This window comes from Heteronotia binoei, chromosome 3 (genome assembly GCF_032191835.1).
Source record: "Heteronotia binoei isolate CCM8104 ecotype False Entrance Well chromosome 3, APGP_CSIRO_Hbin_v1, whole genome shotgun sequence".
NCBI lineage: Eukaryota > Metazoa > Chordata > Lepidosauria > Squamata > Gekkonidae > Heteronotia > Heteronotia binoei.
The window spans coordinates 194,252,038-194,275,307 of NC_083225.1; the positions used below are offsets into that span (position 1 = coordinate 194,252,038).

At 50.5% G+C, this 23,270-nt stretch overlaps 1 protein-coding gene across 1 annotated transcript in view; it reads right to left on the reverse strand.

Annotated features, from left to right (window-relative positions):
* PDE2A (phosphodiesterase 2A) overlaps positions 1 to 23,270 on the reverse strand; it is a 231,246-nt gene that overhangs the window by 92,497 nt on the left and 115,479 nt on the right. The window contains 3 exon segments of the mRNA XM_060235363.1: positions 3,151 to 3,203; positions 5,883 to 6,042; positions 9,399 to 9,458. Of these exon segments, the coding sequence (XP_060091346.1) occupies positions 3,151 to 3,203; positions 5,883 to 6,042; positions 9,399 to 9,458 (273 nt within the window).

A 23,270-nucleotide genomic window follows, 5' to 3' on the forward strand; every position in this document is an offset into this window, starting at 1 on the left:
TCAAGGACTTGAAGATGGTGATCCTATCACCTCTCAGCCGCCTCCTCTCCAGGCTAAACATCCTCAGCTCCTTCAACCTTTCCTCATAGGACTTGGTCTCCAGACCCCTCATCCTCTCTATGACAGCCCTTCAAGGACTTGAAGATGGTGATCCTATCACCTCTCAGCCACCTCCTCTCCAGGCTAAACATGCCCAGCTCCTTCAACCTTTCCTCATAGGACTTGGTCTCCAGACCCCTCATCCTCTCTATGACAGCCCTTCAAGTACTTGAAGATGGTGATCCTATCACCTCTCAGCCGCCTCCTCTCCAGTCTAAACATCCCCAGCTCCTTCAGCCTTTCCTAATAGGACTTGGTCTCCAGACCCCTCATCCTCTAGATGACAGCCCTTCAAGGACTTGAAGATGGTGATCCTATCACCTCTCAGCCGCCTCCTCTCCAGGCTAAACATCCCCAGCTCCTTCAACCTTTCCTCATAGGACTTGGTCTCCAGACCCCTCACCATCTTCATCGCCCTCCTCTGAACCCGTTCCAGCTTGTCTAGATGCTTTTTAAAATGTGGTGCCCAAAACTGAACACAAGACTCCAGGTGAGGTCTTACCAGAGCCGAGTAAAAATGATACCACTTAGTCCTACTACGATGTTCTACCACTGAGTCACGGCCCCTCTCCTCAAAGGATCTTCACCTGCTTCCATTTTTCATCAATCTACATTGCTTACTGGGAACACACGGAACTGCTGTCTACTGAATCAGACCCTCGGTCTATCAAGGTTAGTCTCGTCTACTCAGACTGGGAGCAGCTCTCCAGGGTCCCGGACAGAAGTCTTTCTCATCACCTATGACCTGCTCTAGGGGTGTCGAACTCATTTGTTATGAGGGCCGGATCTGACAAAAATGTGACCTTGTGGGGCTGGGCTATGAGCGTCATAAAATGGAATGCCATGTAGTGGAGATATAAACTTTATAAAGGCTAAACATGCCCAGCTCCTTCAGCCTTTCCTCATAGGACTTGGTCTCCAGACCCCTCATCCTCTATAGGACAGCCCTTCAAGTCCTTGAAGATGGTGATCCTATCACCTCTCAGCCGCCTCCTCTCCAGGCTAAACATCCCCAGCTCCTTCAACCTTTCCTCAGAGGACTCGGTCTCCAGACCCCTCATCCTCTATATGACAACCCTTCAAGTCCTTGAAGATGGTGATCCTATCACCTCTCAGCCGCCTCCTCTCCAGGCTAAACATCCCCAGCTCCTTCAACCTTTCCTCATAGGACTTGGTCTCCAGACCCCTCATCCTCTCTATGACAGCCCTTCAAGTACTTGAAGATGGTGATCCTATCACCTCTCAGCCGCCTCCTCCCCTGGCTAAACATGCCCAGCTCCTTCAACCTTTCCTCATAGGACTTGGTCTCCAGACCCCTCATCCTCTATATGACAACCCTTCAAGTCCTTGAAGATGGTGATCCTATCACCTCTCAGCCTCCTCCTCCCCAGGCTAAACATGCCCAGCTCCTTCAACCTTTCCTCATAGGACTTGGTCTCCAGACCCCTCATCCTCTCTATGACAGCCCTTCAAGTCCTTGAAGATGGTGATCCTATCACCTCTCAGCCGCCTCCTCCCCTGGCTAAACATGCCCAGCTCCTTCAACCTTTCCTCATAGGACTTGGTCTCCAGACCCCTCATCCTCTCTATGACAGCCCTTCAAGGACTTGAAGATGGTGATCCTATCACCTCTCAGCCGCCTCCTCCCCAGGCTAAACATGCCCAGCTCCTTCAACCTTTCCTCATAGGACTTGGTCTCCAGACCCCTCATCCTCTAGATGACAGCTCTTCAAGGACTTGAAGATGGTGATCGTATCACCTCTCAGCCGCCTCCTCTCCAGGCTAACTATCCCCAGCTCCTTCAACTTTTGTTCGTAGGACTTGGTCTCCAGACCCCTCAGCCTCTAGATGACAGCTCTTCAAGGACTTGAAGATGGTGATCCCATTACCTTTTAGCTGCCTCCTTTCCAGGCTATACCCTGCTGAGATTCCTCCTTTACCCGAGCGCTCATCTCCCTGGGCTCCAACCCCCCAAATATGCTGGAATCTGCCAACAGAGTTGGAAACCCTTTTTAATCCAGTGGAAACAGAGAGAAGCAGATGAACACAGGCAAGATGAACGTTCAGGGCTTTGGTTTCATTGCAAACTTAATGTTTAAAATCCATTGCACTGCATATCTCTTTCTTTCTTTCTTTCTTTCTTTCTTTCTTTCTTTCTTTCTTTCTTTCTTTCTTTCTTTCTTTCTTTCTTTCTTTCTTTCTCTGTCTTGCTTGCTCTCTCTCTCTTTCTTTCTTTCTTTCTCTCTCTCTCTTTCTTGCTTGCTTTCTCTCTCTCCCTCTTTCTTTCTTGCTTGCTCTCTCTCTCTTTCTTGCTTTCTCTCTCTCTCTTTCTTGCTTTCTCTCTCTCTTTCTTTCTTTCTCTCTTTCTTGCTTGCTTTCTCTCTCTTTTTTTCTTGCTCTCTCTTTCTTCCTTTCTTGCTTGCTTTCTCTCTCTCTCTCTCTTTCTTTCTTTCTTTCTCTCTCTCTTTCTTGCTTGCTCTCTCTCTCTCTCTCTCTTGCTTGCTTTCTCTCTCTCTTTCTTTCTTTCTTTCTTTCTTGCTTTATCTCTCTTTCTCTCTTTCTTGCTTTCTCTTTCTTTCTTTCTTGCTTTCTCTCTTGCTTGCTTTCTCTCTCTCTCTCTTTCTTGCTTTCTCTCTCTCTCTTTCTTGCTTGCTCTCTCTCTTTCTTTTTCTCTCTCTCTCTTGCTTGCTTTCTCTCTCTCTTTCTTTCTTTCTTGCTTTTTGCTTTTTTACAGGTCCACTACATATGATAGAAAGTCAGGTCTGTATTGTGACGCTTCCAACATGTTCCTATATTCTTTGTTAGTTCTTGCCGTGTCTTTGGGAGTTATATGCCGCCAACAAAACATTTTGTACCGGTTCTCTCTCCTTATTTGACATTCAGTGAATCTAATTTCTTTTGTCCACAAATCTTCCCATTGGCTCCTTTTCTAGAAAGAAAGAAAGAAAGAAAGAAAGAAAGAAAGAAAGAAAGAAAGAAAGAAAGAAAGAAAGAAAGAAAGAAAGAAAGAAAGAAAGAAAGAGGGGGAAGGCATGGTTTCAAAGTACTCACATAATTAATGACTTTGAGCTGGAGCGAAGCAGCGTCCAAGTCATACAGCTCCCCTGCAAAAATAACAGACAAGAATGTAGCTTGAGCTTTTGTTAGAGTGCGATTCAAACAACGCCAGGCAGGAAAGATGAACGAAGGCATCAGTAGGGTTGCCAGTTCAAGAAAATCTGGGGGCTTTGGGGGTGGAGCCAAGAGACATTGGGGGTGGAGCCAGGAGCAAGGTTGTGACAATCATAACTTGAACTCCGAAGAGAGTTCTGGCCATCACATTTAAAGGGACCGCACATCTTTTAAATGCCTTCCCTCCATTGGAAATGATGAAGGATAGGGGCTCATAGAATTGGACCTCCTGGTCCAATCCTTTTGAAACTTGCAGGGTATTTTTGGGGAGAGGCACGGGATGCTATGCTTCAAATTTGCTGCCTCCATCTCACAAAATGCCCCCCTCAGAGCCCCAGATACCCGCAATTCTCCATTATACTGTATGGTAATCCATCTCCATTAGGAATAACAGAGTGCCTAGCACACATTCCACCCCCCTGCTTTCTGACGACCCTGAAGCGGGGGGAGGGCCTCCAAACCGGGGGATCCCCTGCCCCCACCTGGGGATTGGCAACCCTAGGCATCGGTGACTCCATGACTGAATATTCCAAAGTGTCATTTCACCTTTAAAGGACTCTCTCAATGTATTTTGGGTCTCTTCAAGAGGATTTTCTCCTTCTATCTGCTGTCTCGGAGCTTTTCCACACATCTTATTTTTGTGCCAGTACTGCGTCAGTTTTTATCCTTTTCATCACAAGTTTGGCTCCCTCTGGTGGTCATGTTGATATTTCATTGCTGCATCTCTGCCTTCTTTACGAGCAAGCTGGAGACACAGCAATGAAATATAAAAGCGGCCACTAGAGGGAGCAAAATATGCGTGGAAAAAGAAATAATGCAATACGGGCACACCCAGGGCTTTCTTTTTTTAGCAGGAATGCAGTTCTGGCTGGCTTGGCACCAGGGGGTGTGGCCTAATATGCAAATGAGTTCCATAGAAGAAGAAGACGATTATGAAGAAGATATTGTATTTATATCCCGCCCTCCACTCTGAAGAGTCTCAGAGCTGCTCACAATTTCCTTTCCCTTCCTCCCCCACAACAGACACCCTGTGAGGTAGATGAAGATATTGGATTTATATCCCGCCCTCCACTCTGAAGAGTCTCAGAGCGGCTCACAATCTCCTTTATCTCCCTCCTCCACAACAGACACCCTGTGAGGTAGATGAAGATATTGGATTTATATCCCGCCCTCCACTCCGAAGAGTCTCAGAGCGGCTCACAATCTCCTTTCCCTTCCTCCCCCACAACAGACACCCTGTGAGGTAGATGAAGATATTGGATTTATATCCCGCCCTCCACTCCGAAGAGTCTCACAGACACCCTGTGAGGTAGATGAAGATATTGGATTTATATCCCGCCCTCCACTCTGAAGAGTCTCAGAGCGGCTCACAATCTCCTTTATCTCCCTCCTCCACAACAGACACCCTGTGAGGTAGATGAAGATATTGGATTTATATCCCGCCCTCCACTCCGAAGAGTCTCAGAGCGGCTCACAATCTCCTTTCCCTTCCTCCCCCACAACAAACACCCTGTGAGGTGGGTCGGGCTGAGAGAGCTCTCCCAGAAGCTGCCCTTTCAAGAACAACCTCTGCCAGAGCTATGGCTGAGCCAAGGCCATGCTAGCAGGTGCAAGTGGAGGAGTGGGGAATCAAAGCCAGTTCTCCCAGATAAGAGTCTGCACACTTAACCCACTACACCAAACTGGCTCTCCAGCTAAAAAAGAAAAACCCTCTGTTGCCAGTATTATACCACCTCTTACGGCTGCTCCAGAATGGTTTTGTCAAGTGCCTTGCCAAGTATAGAGTTAAGATGGAGAACTGTAGTGCTCGTCGGAATGTTTCTTTTCTCACTCTCTTATCTGCCTTTCTCAGCTTTGCACAGCCTTTTGCGCCTGTTGTTTAGATGTAGCAGGAACTGCCTTCACCGCAACCACGTATACCACAATTCTAACCTTGGGAATGAGTGTTGCATATCAATATTGTTCTCAAAGTAAAATGACCGTGGCAGTAAAATGACCGTGGCAGTAAAATGACCGTGGCAGACACTCCTTACAGCTTGTTGTATCCTTTAATATCGCCTCTGTGCCAATTCATGCCAGTTCTAACTCGGACATAGTTCCGGGTTGGTTACCTACCTGAAGCCTTAAATAAACTGGACCTTTGGAAATGAATGGACTGTTTATTGAGTGAACGGGGGGAGGGGCGGGACGCCTGACAGGTGTCTCGGAGAGCCAGTTTGGTGTAGTGGTTAAGTGCATGGACTCTTATCTGGGAGAACCGGGTTTGATTCCCCACTCCTCCACTTGCACCTGCTGGCATGGCCTTGGGTCAGCCATAGCTCTGGCAGAGGTTGTCCTTGAAAAGGGAGCTGCTGTGAGAGCCCTCTCAGCCCCACCCACCTCACAGGGTGTCTGTTGTGGGGGAGGAAGGTAAAGGAGATTGTGAGCCCCTCTGAGACTTTTGGAGTCTAGGGCGGGATATAAATCCAATATCTTCATCTACCTCACAGGGTGTCTGTTGTGGGGGAGGATGGTAAAGGAGATTCTGAGCCACTCTGAGACTCTTCGGAGTGGAGGGCCGATATAATTCCAGTATCTTCTTCTTCTTCGGTCTGCTTTGATGTCGGCCTTACCGCACAGTTGGAGGATCTTGCGGTCCAAATCGCTGTAGCTGCTCTTGGGGGTTTTCTCAGCTTTGGCCAAGGAGTTCTGTGAGGAGCTGGTGGAGAGGCTGACCTGGGGCCAGGGCTGCCGTTTCTGCAGGGCTTGGATGCGCTTGTAGGCCACGAGGATCTGCAAGGAAGCACACGGGCAAATGGAGAAGAGCAACAAAGCAAAACAGGGGAAACACTCCCACCCCCAGATATGGTGGCCTGAAGACTTTTCTGCATTCCCATTTTCTTTGATTGTGTGTTCCTGTTGCTTTGGGGCTTTTTGTTTCTGTTTTTGTTCTGCAAGTGTTTTAGAGGAAGGACCGCGGCCCAGTTTCAGAGCCTCTGCTTGACATGCAGAAAGTCCCAGGTTCGATTCTTGGCATCTCCAGCTAAAAAAGAATCAGGCGGGAAGTGATATGAAAGAACTCTGCCTGAGACCCTGGAGAGCCACTGCCAGTCTGAGTAGGCAATGCCTACTTCGATGGATTGGGGCTCTGATTCAATACAAGTTAGCTTCAGGTGTTCATGTGCTCCCTCTAGTGGTCAATTCAATATTACATTGTTGTATGTCTGGCATAAAAACTTGCAATTTAAATCTGCAGGGGGATATGCTGACCTAAACCAGTGTGATATGAAATTGGCGAAGAGAGGGAGAAAAACATGAGTAGAAGAGGAACACCGCCTCCCCCAAAGCAGCAGGAACACATGAGCGAAGAAAATGAGAATGTGGTTTGCTGAGTCTGCTCCAAGGGACCTGGAATGCTGAGAGCAGCCAAGAGCCAGGAATCTCGTGCAGGACAGAGTCCCTTCCACTCAACCTAGCTAGTCCCATTCAAGGGAATATCCTGCCATATTTGGAACATCCAACCAGGGGTGGGATTCTAGCAGGAGCTGCTTTGCATATTAGGCCACACACCCCTGATGTAGCCAAACCCCCAAGAACTCACAAGGCTCTTTTTTTGTAAGCTCTTGGAGGATTGGCTACATCAAGGAGGTGTGGCCTAATATGCAAAGGAGCTCCTGCTAGAATTCCACCCCTGCCTCCAACTCGTTTCTAGCCGGAGCCACAGAAGAAGCTGCTTAGGGACTTGGGTTCCTCTGGGCTTTGCTGTCTCTGGGCACTGGAATCTACTTCAGAAGCACCCCCCGTGGGACCTTGGCTGTCACTCTCTGATCTGGAAGAGGTTCACACTTCTAAGCACGAGCAGAACATTTCCCTCTCCACCTTGAGAAGCCATACCCACATGCCTGAGGTTTAAGAGCAGATTTCCAGACTGAAGAACATGACTTCCAAGGCAGACAAATTGTGGTTGTGAAATAACATATCTGAAGATCACCATGACAATTCAGACTACCCTAGGCCTGCCAAGTTCCCACTGGGGGCAGGGGATACCCTGGTCTGGAGGGCCCCAACTCCCGGCATGATAACATCACCCAGAAGTGACGTTGTTGTGCCAGGGACACCCTAGGACTTGTGGTAAAACCCTATGGTACCATAGAGTTTTATCATGAATCCTAGAGCATCCTGGTGCGATGGTAGGATTCGTGGTAAAACTCCATGGTACCATAGAGTTTTCTCGCAAGTCCTAGAGTGTCCATGGCAAGACATCCACGGCGTGATGACATCACTTCCGGGTGACATCATCATGCCACGTGCGGAGGAAACAGTCCCCTGCCACAATGGCAACCTTAGACCACCCTTCCATCTAGCTCATGGCCACCCACAGTGGTTGGTGTCCTTGCTCCAAAGCCTCTAGCAGAGAAAGGTCTTTCTCAGCATCTGAGATCTTGGGACATTCTGCACGCAAAGCGGAGCCCCTCTCCAGGACGCGTTGCTGCCTACCCACAATGCACTGCTCCTAGCAACAGGGAGTGGAAAGCCCGGCACGCGGCAGCACCAACAATACACAGATGGAGAGGGAGGGTTGCTCCATAGCTCCCGGTTTTATGTAAGCCCCCCACCAGCTCTCTGTGGTAATTCTCACAACCTCGTGTGAGAGACCTGCATGGTCCAGAACTGTTCTGGAGCTCTGCTGTTGAGGGATCCTATCGGACCTGAATTGGACTGGGAAGGAGGGGGATGCTGGATGGAAGGGGAAAGTTTGTGATCTTCACTATGAACTGGGAACACTGAGGTGGTTCCAGGTAATGGGATGCCCATGCAGAGGGTGCTCAGGGCTCTTCTGCCCACCTCTGTCCATCGACACTCACGCCACGTTTCCACCCACTCATCCACCTGCATGCCTCCTAGTTGTCCATCTCTTGAGCTTTTTTATTTTTTGAGATGAGCAAGAAAACAGGGGTTTAAATGGCTCCGAACCATTTAAAACCTTGCTTTTAGGTCTTTGTGACCCTCCATAAACTGACTTAAAATTCATGGAAGTTCATGGTGGGTCTTCAGTTTGTGAACGACGAACTGGCAGAAATTCATTTGAACCCTTGCTTTTAGCTCTCCATGAACCTCCATAAGCTGACTTAAAATTTGTGGAAGTTTGTGGTGGGTCTTCAGTTCATGAATCACGAAATGGCGAAAAATTTATTTAAACCCTTGCTTTTAGTTCTTCACGAACCTTCATAAACTGACTTAAAATGCGTGGAAGATTGTGGCGGGTCTTCAGTTCATGAACCACAAACTGGCGAATAATTCATTTAAACCCTTGCTTTTAGCTCTTCGTGAACCTCCATAAACTGACTTAAAATTCGTGGAAGTTCATGGTGAGTCTTCAGTTTCTGAACCACGAACTGGCGAAAATTCATTTGAACCCTTGCTTTTAGCTCTTCGTGAACCTCCATAAACTGACTTAAAATTCATGGAAGTTCATGGTGAGTCTTCAGTTTGTGAACCACGAACTGGCGAAAATTCATTTAAACCCTTGCTTTTCATGAACCTCCATAAACTGACTTAAAATTCGTGGAAGTTTGTGGCTGGTCTTCGGTTCATGAACCACAAACTGGCAAAAAATAATTTGAACCCTTGCTTTTAGCTCTTCATGAACCTCCATAAACTGACTTAAAATTTGTGGTAGTTCATGGTGAGTCTTCAGTTCATGAACCACGAACTGGCGAAAATTCATTTAAACCCTTGCTTTTAGCTCTTCGTGAACCTCCATAAACTGACTTAAAATGCGTGGAAGTTCATGGTGAGTCTTCAGTTTGTGAACCACGAACCGGCGAAAATTCATTTAAACCCTTGCTTTTAGCTCTTCGTGAACCTCCATAAACTGACTTAAAATTCGTGGAAGTTTGTGGTGGGTCTTCAGTTCATGAACCACAAACTGGCAAAAATTCATTTGAACCCTTGCTTTTAGCTCTTCATGAACCTCAATAAACTGACTTAGAATTCATGGAAGTTCATGGCAGGTCTTCTGTTCGTGAACCACGAACTGGAGAAGGTGAATCACTAACTTACCTTCATGAGCTGGTTGGTGCCCATTCCTACTCAAGGCTCTTTCTGTCTGAAACATACACCTATAGAGGAATTTTGGCTTTACTCACGTGTTTCTCCAAAGCTTGCAGGTGATGTTCATCGGCGTCACACAGAGGGCTGCAGTGCACCTGTGGAGGACAAGGAAATGGAGTGAAAGGAGTCCAGCAGCATAGAGAACCTCTCCTTTGGACCAACCTGATGTTCACAGATGACCAATGGTAGCTGAACAAACGTTGACACCAGGGATTGTTTTGTAGAAAAATAGGTGGTGGAGCTCATTAGCATAACTCATTATCCTATTCTGCCACCCCGCCCCCCCAGTTGAAAGCAACCTGACACAAGAAAGGAGAGCCCCGGGCAAGTGAGGCCTGCTTGGGCTGGCTAGAGATCCTGCCAGCCCAACCAGGCCTCGCTCGCCTGGGGCTCTCCTGAGCCATCCCCCCCAGTCAAAAGGCCAGCAAGCCACCCGCCTCCCAAAATCACATAAGGAGTGGAGAAAGGGTGGTGTGGGCTTCTCCAGGGGTTCATGGGGGCTGCTGGGGGCGTAGCAAAGCCCCTGGTGGCTGGCTGGCTGCCCACTCTCCTAATCCAGGGATTGTTATGCAGCTGCACCTCCTATTCCTCACAGTTTCCCTGCTTTCCTGGGCCCTTCCCCAACCGGGAGCAGCAGGGAACATGCTTGGCTTGTACACATTGGCTGGGGGAGGCATCTCCTGGCCGCCCCTCCCTCCCCACCCTGAAAGAACTCCAGCTGCCCTTGCAGCCTGTGTAGGGTTGCCAATCCCCAGGTGGGGGCAGGGGATCCCCCTGTTTGGAGGCCCTCCCTCTGCTTCAGGGTCATCAAAAAGTGGGGGGAGGGGAGGGAAGTGTCTGCTGGGCACTCTATTATTCCCTAGGGAGACTTATTCCCATAGGAAATAATGGAGAATTGATCCGTGGGTATCTGGGGCTCTTGGAGGGCTGTTTTTTGAGATAGAAACACCACATTCTCAGTATAGCATCCAGAGTGTCTCCCCAAAATACCCTCCGAGTTTCAAGAAGATTGGACCAGGGGGTCCAATTCTACGAGCCCCTAAAGAAGGTGCCCCTATCCTCCATTATTTCCTAGGGAGGGAAGGCATTTAAAAAGGCGTGCGGTCCCTTTCAATGTGATGGCCAGGACTCCCTTCGAAGTTCCATGATGATTGTCACACCCTTGCTCCTGGCTCTGCCCCAATATCTCCTGGCTCCACCCCCAAAGTCTCCTGGCTCTAGGCTTGCCAATCCCCAGGTCCCAGTGGGGGTTCTTCCGCTTTCCCAGACTCCTTCCACCCCCAGTCAGCTGGCCGGCAGGGGAAGCACCGCCCCCAGAGGACCGTGTGCCTTTCCACCTCCGGAGGCTTCAGTCTCTGACTGAAAGGCTTCCTCTTGGGATGGTGTGTCTGTGTTGCTGTGAAGAAGCTGGCAGCAACTCGTGAGTAGAGAGGCCAATCCCTCACTTCAGAATCACCAGAAACGGGGGAGGGGGGGAGGGAGGGAAACATCTGCTGAGCACTTAATTATTCCCTAAGTGGAGATCGATTCTCATAGGGTATAATGGGGAATTGATCTGGAGGTTTTGGGGGCTCTGGGGGAGCTGTTTTTTGAGGTAGAGGCACCAAATTTTCAGTATAGTAACTACTGTCTCTCCCCAAGGTACCCCCCGAGTTTCAAAATGATTGGACCAGGGGGTCCAATTCTATGTGCCCCAAAAGAAGGTGCCCTTATCCTTCATTATTTCCTATGGAAGGAAGACATTTAAAAAGGTGTGCTGTCCCTTTAAATGTGATGGCCAGAATGCCCTTAGAGTTCAATTATGCTTGTAACACCCTTGCTTCTGGCTCCACCCCAATGTCTCCTGGCTTCACTCCCAAAGTCTTCTGGCTCCACCCCCAATGTCCCCAGATATCTCTTGAATTGGACTTGGCAACCCTAAACCTGTGCCATCTATGGGCCTCTCCTCCCACCCTGGCTCATGGGGGTGGAAAACAAGGCAGCAATGGAGCCCCAGACTAAGGGCTGCTGGGAGCAGGGAGTGAGGCTGGTTGCCCGCCTACCCACCCAACTTACGGAATCTGCCCACCCACCCGCCCAACCTTGCTCAGCGTGCTTCAGGGAGGAGCTTGCCGGTGCCGCTCCCTGCTTCATGTGCTGAGGCAATCGGGGGGAGGGGTCCCGAGGGGGAAGAGAGAGCCAAGGCTTGGGGAGGGGGCCCAAAAATCCACAATTTGGGAGAAATGAGTTTGATTCTCCAGTCCTCCACATGCAGCTGCTGGTGTGACCTTGAGTTAGTTTCAAGTTCTCTCAGAGCTGTTCTGGAAGGAGCTCTCCAACATGATTAACATGTGGAATTCCCTGCCACAGGAGGTGGCGGCGGCCACAAGCATAGCCACCTTCAAGAGGGGGTTAGATAAAAATATGGAGCAGAGGTCCATCAGTGGCTATTAGCCACAGTGTGTGTTTATATATAAAATGTTTTGCCACTGTGTGACACAGAGTGTTGGACTGGATGGGCCAGTGGCCTGATCTAACATGGCTTCTCTTATGTTCTTATGTGACACAGAGTGTTGGACTGGAGGGGCCACTGGCCTGATCCAACAGGGCTTCTCTTATGTTCTTACGTGACACAGAGTGTTGGACTGGAGGGGCCATTGGCCTGATCCAACATGGCTTCTCTTATGTGACACAGAGTGTTGGCCTGGAGGGGCCATTGGCCTGATCCAACAGGGCTTCTCTTCTGTTCTTATGTGACACAGAGTGTTGGAGTGGATGGGCCACTGGCCTGATCCAACAGGGCTTCTCTTATGTTCTTATGTGACACAGAGTGTTGGACTGGAGGGGCCACTGGCCTGATCCAACAGGGCTTCTCTTATGTTCTTCTGTGACACAGAGTGTTGGACTGGAGGGGCCACTGGCCTGATCCAACAGGGCTTCTCTTATGTTCTTATGTGACACAGAGTGTTGGACTGGAGGGGCCAGTGGCCTGATCCAACAGGGCTTCTCTTATGTTCTTATGTTCTCTCTCAGCCCCGCCTAACTCACAGGGTGTCTGTTGTGGGGAGGGGAAGGGAGACTGTATGGTGTTCTGTGACTCTGAGTAAAAGGCAGGATATAAATCATCATCTTCTTCTTCCTTCTTCTTCTTTCTTCTTCTTCCTTCTTCTTCTACTTCTTTCTTCTTTTTTGTTCTTTCTTCTTCTTGCTTCTCCTCCCCCTGTTCACCTACTACTTTTGTTTTTCTGTAATGTTCATAGCCTGCTGCTAGGTGTCGCTATGGAGCTGCTGATAAGCACCTTGTAACAAAATTTACAAAGCAATACTTTCTGGAACAAATAAAGAGAGATCTTTTGAAAACAGCTGGCCTCTCACTCATTCTCTGTTGTAGAGAGGAGAGGGGCTTTTCCATCTCTTTTGGAACAGCCACTTGCTGTGCTATCTTTGCAGCAAACTGGAGCCCCAGGAAGGAAGGAAAAGACCACAGATTTATACACCGCCCTTCTCTCTGAATCAGAGAGCGGCTTACAATCTCCTGTATCTTCTCCCCCACAGCAGACACCCTGTGAGGTGGGTGGGGATGAGAGAGCTCTCACAGCAGCTGCCCTTTCAAGGACAACTCCTGCGAGAGCTCAGGCTGCCCCAAGGCCATTCCAGCAGCTGCAAGTGGAGGAGTGGGGAATCAAACCCGGTTCTCCCAGATAAGAGAGCTCTGGCTGACCCAAGGCCATTCCAGCAGGTGCAAGTGGAGGAGTGGGAAATCCAACCTGGTTCTCCCAGATAAGAGAGCTCTGGCTGACCCAAGGCCATTCCAGCAGCTGCAAGTGGAGGAGTGGGGAATCAAACCCAGTTCTCCCAGATAAGAGAGCTATAGCTGACCCAAGGCCCTTCCAGCAGCTGCAAGTGGAGGAGTGGGGAATCAAACCCGGTTCTCCCAGATAAGAGAGCTCTGGCTGACCCAAGGCCATTCCAGCAGGTGCAAGTGGAGGAGGGGGGAATCAAACCCAGTTCTCCTAGATAAGAGAGCTCTGCCTGACTCAAGGCCATTCCTGCAGGTGCGAGTGGAGGAGTGGGGAATCAAACCCGGTTCTCCCAGATAAGAGAGCTATGGCTGACCCAAGGCCATTCCTGCAGGTGCAAGTGGAGGAGTGGGGAATCAAACCCGGTTCTCCCAGATAAAAGAGCTATAGCTGACCCAAGGCCATTCCAGCAGGTGCAAGTGGAGGAGTGGGGGAATCAAGCCCGGTGCTCCCTGATAAGAGAGCTCTGGCTGACCCAAGTCCATTCCAGCAGTTGCATGTGAAGGAGAGGGGAATCAAACCCTGTTCTCCCAGATAAGAGAGCTCTGGCTGACCCAAGGCCATTCCAGCAGCTGCAAGTGGAGGAGGGGGGAATCAAGCCTGGTTCTCCCAGATAAGAGAGCTCTGGCTGACCCAAGGCCATTCCAGCAGCTGCAAGTGGAGGAGTGGGGAATCAAACCCGGTGCTCCCAGATAAGAGTCCGCACACTTAACCACTACACCAAACTGGCTCTGAAATTATCTTACTACAGATGCTAATTTTCTAGCCCTGCTCTAATCAAGGAAGGAAGGAAGGAAGATCGGTTGCTCTGGTTCTTGGGTGGTGTGTGTTCGTTGGGGGGGGGGGACAACAATAAGCCCTTGCTACCACCTCCCCAAATCTGCCACCTGTGGCCTCCCCTCGCTACACTATAGAGCAATCCCAGGGTGATTGTAGTCCACTAACAATCTCAGAGGAATCACAGGGTAGCAGTGCTGGTTTGCAGCAGAACAACTACATTTGAGTCTAGTAGCACTGTTGAGATTTTCAGAGCAAGAATCAAAGCTCTGACAATGGGTACGTGATGAAGAAAGCGCTGACTCTCAAAAGCTTATATTACTAGATCTCATGGTTCACTCAGGTGCGACTGGACTCGAATCAGAGCTATCAGGCACCAAAACGACAGTTCTCTAAAGAAGATTGAACACCAGACAAACCCCGGATTTCCTTCCTCTGCAAAGAATCCAAACTCTTCCACTTGCAACTCGCAGGTCTCTCGGATTGGCCCCTGTTGGCTCTCCGTTGCCTCTGCAGTCCCAGGGTAGCCAATTAACCAACAATTAGGCATCTGCCTTTGCTTCTCTACAGGGGACCCTCCTGTGCAGGATCTCTGGGGCCGCATCCCCCGAACTCTGAGTCATTCCTCAGCGCAGCCCCCTGACGTCAGCGAGTTCTCTCTTCAGGCAAACTTTCTGCTCAGCAGCACTTGTTGAGCTGGCTTCTGGCCCTGAGGGAGACGAGCATCCCTCAGAGAGAGAGACAAATGAGCCAGATGCAGAAAAAGCCAGGACGAGAACTACTGGTAACGGAAGATAAGGATAACGAGATTCTGAGCCGAGGGGCGGATAATACACCGGCTCCTAAAGCCCTTGCCTCAAGGTGGCCAGCGAAAGCTCTCGCAGCCCCATAGCTAAAAGTCACAGGGGGGGCCACAGGGAACTGTAGGAGGATGAGAGCAAGAAGCTGGAGAGACTGGGGACCACCCCTTCCCCGTCCAGTGTGATTTATTCATTTCCTCGATTTATAGTCCGCCCTTCCCCATAATGGGCTCAGGGCGGATCACAAGCACAATAAAACAGTAAAATCCCACCATAAAGCCATAAAACAATCAATGAACAATCGAGTGATGCAACATAAATGGTACAGCACATATTATAGGTTACAGTACAGATATCCTAGATGTCAGAGCTGTAGGCCCGATATCCAGCAGTCCCGAGTAGGGAGGTCTGCTAGATGATGTTGGCAGTAAGGTAAGGACACCCACCCGCCTGCCTCAGTCAAAAGCCTGGCGGAACAGCTCCGTTTTGCAGGCCCCACGAAATGGCAGCAAATTCGATAGGGCCCGAACTTCCACCAGGTCGGGGCTGATTCCACCAGGTCGGTCCCAGGCCATGCAAGGCTTTAAACGTCAATACTAGTTCCCTGAAACGAATCCGGTACTCGATTAGTAGCCAGTGCAAATTGTACAGCATTTGTCGACCGCCTGCCTGTACAGGCAGTTCAGTCAACAATCGTGCTGCCACATTCTGCACCAGCTAAAGTTTCCGGATCAGTCCCAGGGACAAGCCTGCGTAGAGCGAGTTACAGTGGTCCAGCATGTAAGCCCCGATTCCCCTTCTACTTTTCCTGGAGCTCAGCCTGCACAAATCTAGGATGGACCAAGAATTGCCTTACAATCTCCAGTTTGGTGTAGTGGTTAAGTGTGCGGACTCTTATCTGGGAGAACTGGGTTTGATTCCCCACTCCTCCACTTGCAGCTGCTGGAATGGCCTTGGGTCAACCATAGCCCTGGCAGAGGTTGTCCTTGAAAGGGCAGCTGCTGTGAGAGCCCTCTCCAGCCCCACCCACCTCACAGGGTGTCTGTTGTGGGGAAGGAAGGTAAAGGAGATTGTGAGCCGCTCTGAGACTCTGTCCTTGAAAAGGCAGCTTCTGGGAGAGCTCTCTCAGCCCCACCCACCTCACAGGGTGTTTGTTGTGGGTGAGGAAGGTAAAGGAGATTGTAAGCTGCTCTGAGACTCTTCGGAGTGGAGGGCGGGCTATAAATCCAATATCTTCATCTACCTCACAGGGTGTCTCTTATGGGGCAGGAAGGTAAAGGAGATCGTGAGCCGCTCTGAGACTCTTCAGAGTGGAAGGCGGGATATAAATCCAATATCTTCATCTACCTCACAGGGTGTCTGTTGTGGGGGAGGAAGGGAAAGGAGATTGTGAGCTGCTCTGAGACTCTTGGGAGTGGAGGGCGGGATATAAATCCAATATCTTCATCTACCTCACAGGGTGTCTGTTGTGGGGGAGGAAGGGAAAGGAGATTGTGAGCCGCTCTGAGACTCTTCGGAGTGGAGGGCGGGATATAAATCCAATATCTTCATCTGCCTCACAGGGTGTCTGTTGTGGGGGAGGAAGGGAAAGGAGATTGTGAGCCGCTCTGAGACTCTCCGGAGTGGTGGGCGGGATATAAATCCACTATCTTCATCTACCTCACAGGGTGTCTGTTGTGGGGGGGAGGAAGGGAAAGGAGATTGTGAGCTGCTCTGAGACTCTTTGGAGTGGAGGGTGGGATATAAATCCAATATCTTCATCTACCTCACAGGGTGTCTGTTGTGGGGGAGGAAGGGAAAGGAGATTGTGAGCCGCTCTGAGACTCTCCGGAGTGGAGGGCGGGATATAAATCCAATATCTTCTTCTTCTTCGACAAGCTTTGTAGCACACGGTGCGCTTTCCCTTCTGAACGTTCCTCCGTTCTTGAGAAAAGATAGAATGTCGTTTCAGAAGTAGTATTTCATTCTCTCTGGTGCTGGAGCGCTGGGAAATGCATCAGTCTCTTTATTTTATGCCCTGACAACAACGAGAGAAAAGTTTGTTCTCGCAGCCTGCTTGAAAGAACACAATGATGGGCCTCTATTTCAAATGGGAGGTTGTTTATTTGCTAATCATTGGAACAGTGTCAAGCAGATCAAGATCTCTCTCCCCCGGGCACCCCTGAAGATGCAGGAGGTGGGATCTGATTCACATTAATGTGCACAACTGATATCTGGTGAGCCCCGAGAATATTTTCCAGGGCATGCGATGTTACAAGCGGGCACGATGCCTCTTGTGCATTTGCTGTTTCTGACTTTATTTTACTGTGGCCGATGGGAAATAAATAAAACCCGAAGCAAACTTTAATACAGAGCTTTTCAGATTAATGGAAGCACAGTGGTGCATATGAATTGCGCCATTTTAAAAAAAGGGAGAAGGATATATGAGAATGTATATTACTGTCCCTACGTTTATTGAAGAAGAAAAAGAAGACGACGACAACATTGGATTTATATTCCGCCCTCCACTCAGAGCGGCTCACAATCTCCTTTATCTTCCTCCCCCATCACAGACACCCTGTGAGGTAGGTGGGGCTCAGAGAACTCTCCCAGAAGCTGCCTTTTCAAGGACAACTCCTGCGAGAGCTATGGCTGACCCAAGGCCATTCCAGCAGCTGCAAGTGGAGGAGTGGGGAATCAAACCCGGTTCTCCCAGATAAGAGTCCGCGCACTTCACCACTACACCAAACTGGCTCTCACAGCAGCTGCCCTTTCAAGGACAACTCCTGCCAGAGCTATGGCTGACCCAAGGCCATGCTAGCAGGTGCAAGTGGAGGAATGGGGAATCAAACCCGGTTCTCCCAGATAAGAGTCCACGCACTTCACCACTACACCAAACTGGTCTGTATTATGCAAGAAGGAAGACCCACAAGGATACAACGGGGAGGGGAAATCCTATTTCCCCCACCTTACTTTCCCCTGTCCTGCCCTGCATTCAGCTACACTTCTTGCACTGGTTCTCATCCTCTACCTTCCCTTGACAGTTCCGGCTTCGTTTCCTCCGTTTACTAGGGTTGCAATCCCCAGGTGCATTTGTTTCAAAGCACTGGCTTGTTAATTTCACGGTGTTTTCTTTCTCCTTTACCCAATCTGTACACTTTGGTTTCCTGTTTGATCTAATCCCCAGGTGGGGGCAGGAGAACCCCCAGTTTGGAGCTCCTCCCCCTGCTTCAGAGGCATCAGAAAGTGGGGGGTGGGGAGGGAACGTCTGCTGGGGACTCCGTTCTTCCCTAGGGAGATGTGTTCCCATAGAGTATAAAAGAAAATTGATCAGTGGGTATCTGGGGTTTTGGGGGAGGGGGCTGTTTTTTTAAGTAGAAGCAGCATATTTTCAGCATTGCATCTAGTACTTCTCAAAAAAAAACCCTCCAAGTTTCAAAAAGAATGGACCAGGGGGTCCAATTCTATGAGTCCCCGAACGAGGTGCCTCCAGGAAAGGGACTCTGGCTCAGTGGTAGAGCATCTGCTTGGGAAGCAGAAGGTCCCAGGTTCAATCCCCGGCATCTCCAACTCAAAAGGGGCCAGGCAAGTAGGAGTGAAAAACCTCAGCTTGCGACCCTGGAGAGCCGCTGCCAGTCTGAGTAGACAATACTGACTTTGATGGGCCGAGGGCCTGATTCAGTATAAGGCAGCTTCATATGTCCATATCCTTTATTATTCCCAGTGCAGGGAAGGCATTTAAAAGGTGTCCGGTCCCTTCCAGTGTGATGGCCAGATCTCCCTTTGAAGTTCAGTCATGCTTATCACACCCTTCCTCCTGGCTGCACCCCAATGTCTCCTGGCCACACCCCCAAAGTCCCAGATATGTCTTGAGTTGGACTTGGCAACCCTAATTTCCTCTACTCCAGCAATCGCGCTTCCCTTCCACTTGCTATCTCCTTTGGGTGCCATTTTGAAGAAGAAGATGTTGGATTTATATCCCGCCCTCCACTCCGAAGAGTCTCAGAGCGGCTCACAATCTCCTTTCCCTTCCTCCCCCACAACAGACACCCTGTGAGGTAGATGAAGATAGTGGATTTATATCCTGCCCTCCACTCCAAAGAGTCTCAAAGCGGCTCAAAATCTCCTTTCCCTTCCTCCCCCACAACAGACACCCTGTGAGGTGGATGAAGATATTGGATTTATATCCTGCCCTCCACTCCGAAGAGTCTCAAAGCAGCTCACAATCTCCTTTACCTTCCCACCCCCCACAACAGACACCCTGTGAGGTAGATGAAGATATTGGATTTATATCCCGCCCTCCACTCTGAAGAGTCTCAAACAAATCACAATCTCCTTTCCCTTCCTCCCCCACAACAGACACTCTGTGAGGTGGGTGGGGCTGAGAGAGCTCTCCCAGAAGCTGCCCTTTTAAGGACAGAGGCTCAGAGCGGCTCACAATCTCTTCCCTTCCTCCCCCACAACAGACACCCTGTGAGGTGGGTGGGGCTGAGAGGGCTCTCACAGCAGCTGCCCTTTCAAGGACAACCTCTGCAAGAGCTATGGCTGACCCAAGGCCGTTCCAGCAGGTGCAAGTGGAGGAGTGGGGAAGAAGACTGCAGATTTATACCAGGCCCTTCTCTCTGAATCAGACTCAGAGTGTCTCACAATCTCCTTTACCTTCCTGCCCCACAACAGACACCCTGTGAGGTGGGTGGGGCTGAGAGAGCTCTCCCAGAAGCTGCCCTTTTAAGGACAGGGGCTTAGAGCGGCTCACAATCTCTTCCCTTCCTCCCCCACAACAGACACCCTGTGAGGTGGGTGGGGCTGAGAGGGCTCTCACAGCAGCTGCCCTTTCAAGGACAACCTCTGCAAGAGCTATGGCTGACCCAAGGCCGTTCCAGCAGGTGCAAGTGGAGGAGTGGGGAAGAAGAAGACTGCAGATTTATACCAGGCCCTTCTCTCTGAATCAGACTAAGAGTGTCTCACAATCTCCTTTACCTTCCTGCCCCACAACAGACACCCTGTGAGGTGGGTGGGGCTGAGAGAGCTCTCCCAGAAGCTGCCCTTTTAAGGACAGAGGCTCAGAGCGGCTCACAATCTCTTCCCTTCCTCCCCCACAACAGACACCCTGTGAGGTGGGTGGGGCTGAGAGGGCTCTCACAGCAGCTGCCCTTTCAAGGACAACCTCTGCAAGAGCTATGGCTGACCCAAGGCCGTTCCAGCAGGTGCAAGTGGAGGAGTGGGGAAGAAGAAGACTGCAGATTTATACCCCGCCCTTCTCTCTGAATCAGAGACTCAGAGCGCCTTACAATCTCATGTATCTTCTCTCCCCCACAACAGACACCCTGTGAGGTGGGTGGGGCTGGAGAGGGCTCTCACAGCAGCTGCCCTTTCAAGGACAACCTCTGCAAGAGCTATGGCTGACCCAAGGCCGTTCCAGCAGGTGCAAGTGGAGGAGTGGGGAAGAAGAAGACTGCAGATTTATACCAGGCCCTTCTCTCTGAATCAGACTAAGAGTGTCTCACAATCTCCTTTCGCTTCCTCCCCCACAACAGACACCCTGTGAGGTGGGTGGGGCTGACAGGGCTCTTCCAGCAACTGCCCTTTCAAGGTCAACCTCTGCAAGAGCTATGGCTGACCCAAGGCCGTTCCAGCAGGTGCAAGTGGAGGAGTGGGGAATCCAACCCGGTTCTCTAATCTACGGTAGCAGTGTTGGTTTGCAGTAGAACAACTACATTTGAGTCAAGTAGCGCCGTTGAGATTTTCAGAGCATTCGCTTTCAAGAATCAAAGCTCTGACAACGGGTACGTGATGAAGAAAGCGCTGACTCTCAACAGCTTATATTACTAGATCTCATGGTTCACTCAGGTGCGACTGGACTCGAATCAGAGCTATCAGGCACCAAAACGACAGTTCTCTAAACAAGATTGAACCCCAGACAAACCCCGGATTTCCTTCCTCTGCAAAGAATGCAAACTCTTCCACTTGCAACTCGCAGGTCTCACAGATTGGCCCCCGTTGGCTCTCCGTTGCCTCTGCAGTCCCAGGGTAGCCAATTAACCAACAATTAGGCATCTGCCTTTGCTTCTCTACAGGGGACCCTCCTGTGCAGGATCTCTGGGGCCGCATCCCCCGAACTCTGAGTCATTCCTCAGCGCAGCCCCCTGACGTCAGCGAGTTCTCTCTTCAGGCAAACTTTCTGCTCAGCAGCACTTGTTGAGCTGGCCTCTGGCCCTGAGGGAGACGAGCATCCCTCAGAGAGAGAGACAAATGAGCCAGATGCAGAAAAAGCCAGGATGAGAACTACTGGTAACGGAAGATAAGGATAACGAGATTCTGAGCCGAAGGGTGGATAATATACCGGCTCCTTAAGCCCTTGCCTCAAGGCGAATCAGACCCGGTTCTGCCAGATAAGAGAGCTCTGGCTGACCCAAGGTCATCCTAGCAGGTGCAAGTGGAGGAGTGGGGAATCAAACCCGGTTCTCCCAGATAAGAGAGCTCTGGCTGACCCAAGGTCATCCCAGCAGGTGCAAGTGGAGGAGTGGGGGATCAAACCCGGTTCTCCCAGATAAGAGAGCTCTGGCTGACCCAAGGGCATCCCAGCAGGTGCAAGTGGAGGAGTGGGGGATGAAACCCGGTTCTCCCAGATAAGAGAGCTCTGGCTGACCCAAGGCCATTCCAGCAGCTGCAAGTGGAGGAGTAGGGAATCAAACCTGGTTCTCCCAGATAAGAGAGCTCTGGCTGACCCAAGGCCATTCCAGCAGCTGCAAGTGGAGGAGTGGGGAATCAAACCCGGTTCTCCCAGATAAGAGAGCTCTGGCTGACCCAAGGCCATTCCAGCAGCTGCAAGTGGAGGAGTGGGGAATCAAACCCGGTTCTCCCAGATAAGAGAGCTCTGGCTGACCCAAGGTCATCCCAGCAGGTGCAAGTGGAGGAGTGGGGAATCAAACCCGGTTCTCCCAGATAAGAGAGCTCTGGCTGACCCAAGGTCATCCCAGCAGGTGCAAGTGGAGGAGTGGGGAATCAAACCCGGTTCTCCCAGATAAGAGAGCTCTGGCTGACCCAAGGCCATTCCAGCAGGTGCAAGTGGAGGAGTGGGGAATCAAACCCGGTTCTCCCAGATAAGAGAGCTCTGGCTGACCCAAGGCCATTCCAGCAGGTGTAAGTGGAGGAGTGGGGGATCAAACCCGGTTCTCCCAGATAAGAGAGCTCTGGCTGACCCAAGGCCAATCCAGCAGCCGTAAGTGGAGGAGTGGGGAATCAAACCCGGTTCTCCCAGATAAGAGAGCTCTGGCTGACCCAAGGCCATTCCAGCAGCTGCAAGTGGAGGAGTGGGGAATCAAACCCGGTACCTCCCAGATAAGAGAGCTCTGGCTAACCCAAGGCCATTCCAGCAGCTGCAAGTGGAGGAGTGAGGAATCAAACCCGGTGCTCCCAGATAAGAGAGCTCTGGCTGACCCAAGGCCATTCCAGCAGCTGCAAGTGGAGGAGTGGGGAATCAAACCCGGTGCTCCCAGATAAGAGAGCTCTGGCTGACCCAAGGCCATTCCAGCAGGTGCAAGTGGAGGAGTGGGGAATCAAACCCGGTTCTCCCAGATAAGAGAGCTCTGGCTGACCCAAGGCCATTCCAGCAGGTGCGAATGGAGGAGGGGGGAATCAAACCCGGTTCTCCCAGATAAGAGAGCTATGGCTGACCCAAGGCCATTCCAGCAGGTGCAAGTGGAGGAGTGGGGAATCAAACCCAGATCTCCCAGATAAGAATCCGCACACTTAACCACTACACCAAACCGGCTCTCATCACTCTCTGTGTCAACCCCTCCCATTGCCTGCTGGGGTCCAGGCTGCCCTTCGGAGGAGACAGGCCTCCATTCCTCGGAATAAGTTGGACAGCCGTTTCCTGCTTCCGACATCGTCTCTGCTGACTTACAACCGCTCTCCAGGGTCCCAAGAGAGCTTGTTGCTCAACACCAGTTCTCAGGGATCCTTTCTAATGAGCAAATTCGGGGACTGAACCGGAGACCTTTTCGCATGCAAAGCAGCCGCTCTACCCCTGAGCCCACAGCGCTCTGCTTATGTTTTCGCCGCAGGCTTTGAAAAATATTGAACCGGGGATCGTCTCGATGCAGAGCGTGTCTTCTCCCGCTGAACTGCGGGGTCTTTCCTATGTCTATGCCTCGCGTACATTTTATTGTTTGTATTCCTTTTAATTGTTTTCCGCCCCGACGCTTTTCCAGGACGTGAATATTAAAATTGTAAAACACAGGGAGCATTAAAAACCCGGCGGATGCCGGCGAAAATCCCCCCACGGTGATCCCCGACCACTGAACCGTTTCGAGTTCTATTTTTCTTCTTGTTACTTTGTACAAAGCGCCCCCCCCCCCGGCATCCATCTCCAATTAATTAGCGCTCTCTTCTTACAAGAGACCAACTCAGTGTTCCAGCTCCCCTCCCCCCCCCCCGCGCCAAGGATGAACAAAGCACAGAAATTAAACTTTTACAAACAAACAGAGTACAGGCTTGGTGGGGAAGCCGGTAAGAAGCCTTTGGATTTTTGGATTTATATCCCGCCCTATACTCTGAATCTCAGAGT